This window comes from Solanum tuberosum, unplaced genomic scaffold (genome assembly GCF_000226075.1).
Source record: "Solanum tuberosum cultivar DM 1-3 516 R44 unplaced genomic scaffold, SolTub_3.0 scf00020, whole genome shotgun sequence".
Taxonomy (NCBI): domain Eukaryota; kingdom Viridiplantae; phylum Streptophyta; class Magnoliopsida; order Solanales; family Solanaceae; genus Solanum; species Solanum tuberosum.
The window spans coordinates 1071846-1080593 of NW_006238946.1; the positions used below are offsets into that span (position 1 = coordinate 1071846).

Genomic DNA, 8748 nt, shown 5'->3' on the forward strand with positions numbered 1-8748 from the left:
GTTGGGAGACCAGAAACAGTAACATATGATAATGCCTCCTTCAACGGGGTACAAAAAGTTGTCACGCCACAAGTGAGATGGAGAGGTATGTTTTATCATATAGTACTAATGCTCCCCTAATTAATTAATCAAATGGGACACATTACAGCTTTTCTTTTTTTCACCTAGAAAACCCAATTGCAATCATGAGTTACCCTAATACTATATGACTATCTAAATAATTTTATTACTATATCTTAAACTGCTCTATCATATGTTGAACAATGGGGAGGAAAGCATGCCTTATTAACAATTTATATCTGTACATTAGTTACCTAAATTACTCAGACAGGTACCCTACTTTTTATCATTAATTATTTAGTATATGTGCATAATAATTTCACCATCTTCCACGCCGTCCTCTACATAGCTATCTTGCATCTCCAAAACTGTCACAGAAATGGTTAATAAACAATTGAGAATTTGTTTTAACACATGTTCAGTTTTCCACATGTTGTGTGGTCCAAATATCATCACCTTCAGTCCTGCAAAAAATGACGTTCACTCATGGTGACATAAGTTAGGCAATAAAGCAAGTAATATTTTGACCTAAAATGGGCATTGCTTTAGCGGCGGAGTTACTATGCATTGCAATGTAAGCTATAATGACAACTAGTAATTGAGCCAGGATTTTCACTAAAGGGACCCAAAAAAACAAAGTAACAACACGAAGAAACCAAAGAAAAGCACCATACACAATAAAATAATTCGATAGGGAGTTTGGATAACCCCTTTAGCTCCGACCCCTGATGGCATTCCCTTAGCTATAAGTCTATAACCATACACGTAGATAAAATTTTAAGTAGCAGTAAAGGAATAGTAATATAATCAAAAACTTGAAGGGGAGAAAAGTCGAATAGCATGACAAATAGGGCATAGAGTGTAAGGTGATTGAAATTTACAGGTTCTAATGGGGGAAACAAGTATAGTGGTCATTCAATTAAAACTTTAGCTCATTTAGCATTTTGAGTGGGTCATTAGCATAAATGAGTGCTCAGGAGCTTATGTTAATGAACAAAGATCAAGAACCAGGAAAAGATGCATCAAAATATTCCTATCTCAAGGAAAAGAAAAGCCATCCAAACTCACTCTAAAATCCATAGGGCCAATATATAATCAATTATTTCTGTATTTGTGCAACTCAAACTTCATCACTGGAGGGCTGTAGTGTTTTCATAATTGTCAGTAGAAACACATGCTACACTACTATCAATCATCAAAGAAATATGCAGCAATCAATCTATGAATTGCACATGAAACATGAAGGAAGTGGGGAACAAGTGGTGGTGATAGTTAAAAGGGATAGCGGCACTTTGCAAAGTGACTAGGTACCAACCATACTAAGATGCAGGCATAATGAGACTAATCAATGCAATCCCTTCAAGTATACAATTACCGGAGAGTGGTTAACATTACCGCTTCAAACAAAACAAAACTCTATCAGGGGATACATGGCAATCCAAGCCAAAACACAAATACTTGAAAAACCAATGCCTGCAAAAATTTCCAAATTACTTGAATCGTCAATGCGTTAAATGTTACTCGACACACTTTCCATTTTAGTCCGTCCCAAAAAGAATGACACTTTTTCTTATTTAACAAATATTTAATAACACCGTTAGCATTTTACCCATGTTGAATCCCACTTATTTGGCAAAGAAGCCCACAAAAATGTTTTCTTTTAAAAAAAATTCATATATTTTAAAGAGTAGTTTTGAAACATTGCAAAGTCTCCCCATATTTCTTTAACTTAGTTCCCAGTCACACTACATCACATAAATTGGGGTGGAGGGAGTAGTACTCAGCCACCAACAGCTTATTTGTAGGAAAAAAAAAACACTTCCATTCCAAAAAACTTGGAAACTTCACACCAAATTAGAATTGAATAGTTTAGGGAGTGGGTTGGAGTGTGGGCGTTACATGCTTTACAAGCATCCAAAGTAATTGTTCAGCATTGTAACAAGTCTTATCCCAGTTATGGTCTGTCCCTATTCACTAACCTTAACCATCAAGCTTCAGGTGAGCAACAAAATAGATGGGGTTAGCCCTCCATCCACATATGCAGCTGGACCACTAGTGTAGAAGAGATCCCTAGCACTTGAGATGTTTGGCCAAATCACCAGTAGCATGTGACTTCCACTAATCCTTCGGAGTGCAGGAATGGAAAACAGAGTAGATCTCTTTATCGAGGCACCAAACTGTTAGTCCCAATTTATGTCAAATAAGAACACCTGCAAAGTACATTGGATTTTTCCCCACAGCTGAAAGAAGTACATCAATGGAAACAACAAACAAGATGAAAAGACAGAAAAAGAATACACAAAATACAGAGAAAAACTAAAACAATCTGACAGCAACATAAATCCAACTTTTAAGCCCAAATTGATGATGTGACATTGTTAACAGACATACTGAAAAGTAAATTACCATCACAAAAGGATCAATGAATGCAAATTCATCTAGTTTTTATCCTAAAGAAAGACATTGATGATTCAATCGATGTAATAAGATTCCCAATAACCAAATTCATCTGTTATTCTAGTGATATTTTTTTTAACTTTTCTTTGTCCTCTTACAGATTGATCCTTTCTTGTGATCTTGCTGCAAAGTTCAACACTTTCAAGTGTTCCAATTCCAAGAACCTTAAATTTAGTAACAGTGAGCAACTACAGATAATATCTTCATCGTTTTCAGTTCAAGCAACTCAGATATTTCAACTAACATGAAAATATTATAAGTTCATAAGACCTACAATCAAATGGAAGAAAATTATCTCAAAAGACCTACAATCTCTTCAAATCCTTGCAGATTTGGCTAAAAATAGATCCTGATAAAATAAAAAGATCCATGTAGACAGCAGAAATTAGTAGAAAATGTAGAGAACTTGTAATGTTAGAATCCAAGTTATTGAACATTGGCATGAAACAGGTGCAGATGAAGCAAAGTAGAAAGTGGGGATTCATATAACCAATACCAACCAGTTTGGGATTGAGGTGTAGTAGTTGTTTATAAAGAAAAAGGGGAAGCATCAAAGCAACTATGAAAAAAAAACCAGTCAAAGGCACAAACAAATACCTTTCAAAAAGATCAAAGGCACTAAAAGAAATCTAACATTCATATCAAAAGAGGCCCAAAAAAACCATATACATACAAAAGCTAAAAATTGCACCACATATATGCACCACGTGCTTGATTCAGCTCCTGAGTTTTCAATGTCAAGCATTAATTGATATATAAACGTGAGAAAACTGAAGTCAACAATTTGATTATTTTTCAGATGTATCAACAATGACATAGAACCCTACTCATCAAGGACAACCAGGATATCGCCAAGGTTGCGCTCTCAAACAGAACAAGTAAAGGCCTCTTTGTGGCACTTGAATTGCACGAACCAATTAATGAGTAACCTCAAATCTACCAAAAAATGGAAATGGAAGAAATCCCTATTGCCATCAAACTTCAAAAATAGAACAGAGGAAGCTGGATGACAATGTTGAACGGACTTAAGCAAATAAGATAAAGAGGACAAACAGACACGAACAAATAAGTTACCTTAAAGGGTTCCACAGACCAGGCACTAAAAGTCAGCCTGAGGATCAGAAGCTTAGTGCAACATTTGGAACTATTGGGTTTAATTTACTCCTGACAGGTGAATGAGGAATCCATAACTATGATATCCAGATTCTTCCAGTGGTTGGTGCAGACTTCCTTACAGCCGCGTGAACCAACAGTGATATCAAGATACAAAATTAATCAGATCAAAAGCTAACAGCACAAACTCACAGCTCAAGTAATTAGCCAGCCACCTTAAAAACATTTTTTTGCACATAACAAATTCACGATTTCAGTTACACCAAGTATATTTGTGGCGAGATGAACACCAACATACTTAATCTGACCTTGATCCCACAATAATCGCTCAGTATGATAATAGATAACCAGTGTGATAAAAATGAAATACATTTGGATTACATAAAGTGATTCATTATGGAAAAACTCTGCAGGAACTTCATTAATTTTTTCAACCATTTTATCGCCGAAAAGCATTGCCTTCTGAAGCTTCTGCTCTCTGTGAATAATGTGTTCGGCGACGAACACTTTCCTCAATTGTGGAGCTTCCTCCCTTTCCAGCACCATAAACACTTCTTTGAGCAGCGTCCAGAAAATTCCTACCACCAGACGAGCCAGCATGTACAGCTTCCTTAGCATCTTTTTCCTCTGCCTTCTTAAGTCTTTTCCATCTTTGCTCCTCATGGACCTCAGCATCTTTCTGCATCTCCTGTAGACGGGCAGCTCTCTCTTCTTCAGAAAGCCTAACAGGCTTGCGAGAGTTATGACGCGACTCGTGCCTTGGAGGATCGGATCTTGGCTGCTCACGAGAGTTACGATGGGATTCGTCCCTAGGTATATCAGATCTTGTCTGCTCACGAGAGTTACGATGGGATTCGTCCCTTGGTATATCAGATCTTGTCTGCTCACGAGAGTTACGATGGGATTCGTCCCTTGGTATATCAGATCTTGTCTGCTCACGAGAGTTACGATGGGATTCATGCCTTGGTATATCAGATCTTGTCTGCTCACGAGAGTTACGATGGGATTCATGCCTTGGTATATCAGATCTTGTCTGCTCACGAGAGTTACGATGGGATTCATGCCTTGGTATATCAGATCTTGTCTGCTCACGAGAGTTACGATGGGATTCATGCCTTGGTATATCAGATCTTGTCTGCTCACGAGAGTTACGATGGGATTCATGCCTTGGTATATCAGATCTTGTCTGCTCACGAGAGTTACGATGGGATTCATGCCTTGGTATATCAGATCTTGTCTGCTCACGAGAGTTACGATGGGATTCATGCCTTGGTATATCAGATCTTGTCTGCTCACGAGAGTTACGATGGGATTCATGCCTTGGTATATCAGATCTTGTCTGCTCACGAGAGTTACGATGGGATTCATGCCTTGGTATATCAGATCTTGTCTGCTCACGAGAGTTACGATGGGATTCATGCCTTGGTATATCAGATCTTGTCTGCTCACGAGAGTTACGATGGGATTCTTGCCTTGGCAGATCAGATCTTGCCTGCCTCTCATGTTTCACAGCTTCATTATCATTCCTAATCTTAGTTTTTTCTTTGTCAAAATCATTGCCTCCTTCAGGATCTCGTAAGAGAGACAATTTCTGATCATTAATCCTCTTGTCCCTGCGAGACTCTCTCTTTCTCCTGGAATCATCTTCGCTCGAGTATTCATCTGGATCAAAGGTTTGTCTAGGTGAAGAATTCCTCAAATGCTTCGATTTCGAGTTGTGATGCTTTGATTTCTTGTCTCGATGTTTATGTCTGTGTTCATCCTTCTCTTTCTCATCATGCATCTTATCCTTATTTTTCATTGTTTCAACAGATTTACGAATCATGGCCATCTGGACAGGGTTGTTCTTCACACGTGCAAGGGCTTCTTGCTCTCGCTGACGAATCATAAGCAAGGGATCAGAATGGAGTTTTCTCCAAGCATCATTGGAAGATTGTGGCTTGTCCTCAAATAGAGCTCCTGGCACAGATGCTTGCGGTTTGGCAGAAGAACTGGAATCAGCAGCAGTTACAGCAGCTGTTACAGGTTCAGCCGGCTTGGACAAAGATTCAAACCCACTAGAACTTCCCTTTCCAACAGCTAATCCAGAATCATAAAGAAATTCCAGCCTCTCTTGCCTGGTAACCAAGCCAGCTTGTTCCTGGAGTTGGCGAAATTCACTGCGCTCACGCTCCTCCTGGATCTGCTTGCGGAGCTCCTCCAACTTCCTCTGTTCGGCGTCATGCTTCTGCTCTGCTTTCCATACATTTTCAATGTTCCGAAGACTCCCCGTGTGCCATCCCTTCTTATTCAGAAACTTCAGAGCCATCAAAAATCCACAAAACTTAACACTGATTCCAACTCCCAAATAAGACACACTATCAAAGGACGGAAATTTCTCTCTTGCTTACCCTTAATACCTGCAAATAAAAGCAACCAAATGGGAGAGTAAGTCAGGAATGAAAATAAGTACAAACAAATTTCGTTACCAACTTGTCTAAATCAACTAAAGAGGCGATCTGGAAGCTAAATAATAGTTTGGATTTCCGAGACAGATTGATAGATAAGAGATTCGTTTTAAATTCTTAATTGTTAGTTGCAGTACATCAGTAATCAAAATTGTTAACTTGAATAATTAGAAGGATTTGACAAATACTTAGATCTGTGACTTCCCCAAAGTGCTGAAACTCCACAACCCCAAATGAAAACACTCCATCTTTTAGCCTCTGATTTCACGTTTTCTGATTTAAAAATCCGCAGAAAGTTTATTGGTAATACTTCACGGGCAAGATTAGTACCCACAAACCCGCCTTGAAGCAATTACAACATCGAAAGCATATAAGAACGCAAAATCAGCTTGAAAATAATAAAAGCACTGTAGAAAACGGATTGAAGAATTTCTATCTACGATAAGAGTTGACAAAGAAAAAAAAGCATTAGAAACAATTCAAACCTAGATAAACTTTACCAATTAACATAAAGAAATCTATTTGAATTAGGGTTTTGGAGAATATCTAGAATAGGAGATGAAAAAAGGGAGAGGGAGATGAAGAAACTTACAGGTCGATTACCGCCGAGAAAGAGATGCGTACGTCGCCATTGGAGATTTGACGCCGCCGGATAGTATAACAGTCTATCGAATCCCGTCTGATATTTTCTTGATATTTCCTTTTCCTAAACTATTTATTAGTTATTACTACTGTATTATATTACTATAAAATAATAATTGCATTAAATTTGCAAATAATCATTTACTAATATCCATACATTATAAATAATAATAAAAAATAGGTTCTTAAAAAAATATTAGCAATATTCCAACATGAATTTGATTATTTGTCATTATCACATAACTCAACAACTTCTAATGAATGAATTATTCAGGAAATAATAAATCATTGATTCTTTAATCAACATTAAAAGGAAAATAAATAAGAAAATAAGAATATATATATACAAAGGTATTTCATAAGAAAAAAGAACATGTGTTAAGTTGCATATATTATACAATTGTGATATATGTCTCAGGAAAAAATCCAAAAATTTGTTAACAGATTCAAAAAAAAATTACGCTTGAACATGAAAGCAATTACTCCTTCTGTCCCAATTTATGTGACACATTTCAGATTTTGAGATTCAAACAAGTCTATCTTTGACCGTAAATTTTTCATATATCTTTTAAATATTTTGAATTATCAATTATTGTGACTTATAATACTTTTTATGTAATTTACAAATATATAAATTTCATTTTAAAAAATTTGAAGATTCCATGAGCAAATTCTCGGTCAAACTTAAATTGTTTGACTTTCAAAAAGTAAAATGTGTCACATAAATTGGGACAGAGTGAGTATAACTTTTGGACATGCATAATGAATTTCTTCAATTGATAAGTGAGAAACTTCATATATATGTAAAAATAGATAATATGTAAGCTTATATATAATACTTTTAAGTTATAGAATTTTATATAGAATATCAAAACATGAATTCTTGGAAGCAAGTACAATAATTATTTTATGTACAATGAATATACCTACTATATGTGTATATGTTCAATATAATCAGAGACAATAATTTTGCTGAAACAAAAGTACAAAACAATAGAGTTTAAAACATATACTCAAAAACAATAATTAATACCATAAGTATAAATTAATGACCGTAAAAAAACCATATCAGAATATGCAAAAATAGAATGAAATAAAAAGGAAAAAAACGAGTCTACTGAATGCACAGTATGCCCTTAAAAAATTTATTCCCCTCTAATACTTGTGGTTTAAAGAATTAGACCCTCTCAGGATGGACGATTTTATTCACCAACATATTGATACAAAAACAATGGTGTCAGTAAGCCACTCAACATGAGCAAAATACACGAATATTTAATTGTGCAAAAGAAGAAGAAGAAGTTCAGAATTTTCGTTGTTTTAAAATGAAAGAAAATCCCTCTATTTATAGACAACAAAGGGTAGTGTGAATAAATGTTTGTTGTGCCTTATCGAAAAGGTCACAACTCTTTGGAAAAGTCACAACCCTTCAGAAAGGTCATGACTTTTCATAAACGTCACAACCTTTCATAAAAGTCGCAACTCTTTATAAAAGTCACAACTTTTCATAATATTCACAATTTTTCATAAAAGTCACAACTTTTCATGAAAGGGAAAGGCTAGTTTTGGAAACAAATTAATTAAAGGGAATCCTAATTTGTGGTGGTGCCACGTATGCGGGTTTAGGGTTCTCTTTCATATATATTACTCTTATTTAGAAATGGGAGTTTGGAGGACCAACATTGCACTAAAGAATTGGACTAAAAGCTATAGAAATTGTACATTGAGGCCCACCAAAAAGATGAACTAAAGTAACTTCATCTACTTCTACTTTTTCTACACATATTTTTCTTTAATAAAATAATTATTGCCTCCATTTTTATTTTTATTTTTAACATTTATTTTTAATTTTAAAACATTGGAAATTTTATGTTAAAAATTTTAATAATAGAAAAAATGATTTATTTAACTTTTATCATCATCAATACTACTAATTTATTTGACGTTTTTTCTTAATCTTCATCTCATCATTAATGTTATTTATATAATTTTCTTAAATCACTTATTTTTTCTTTTTTAACTCTTTTAT

General features: G+C 35.3%; 1 protein-coding gene across 1 annotated transcript; it reads right to left on the bottom strand.

Annotated features, from left to right (window-relative positions):
- Positions 1–3818: 3818 nt before the first annotated feature.
- On the bottom strand, positions 3819–6762 carry LOC102581250 (pre-mRNA-splicing factor CWC25 homolog). Its single transcript, XM_006340650.2, has 2 exons — positions 6670–6762; positions 3819–6029 (listed from the first exon to the last, which is right to left on the bottom strand). Exon 2 carries the CDS (start codon positions 5936–5938, stop codon positions 4070–4072), a length of 1869 nt encoding a protein of 622 aa, XP_006340712.1. The 5' UTR covers positions 5939–6029; positions 6670–6762; the 3' UTR covers positions 3819–4069.
- Between the last annotated feature and the right edge of the window lie 1986 nt (positions 6763–8748).

Bases quoted from the DNA above. Each gene is read 5' to 3' on its own strand.
- LOC102581250 (XM_006340650.2), bottom strand. From the start codon at position 5,938: ATGGCTCTGAAGTTTCTGAATAAGAAGGGATGGCACACGGGGAGTCTT.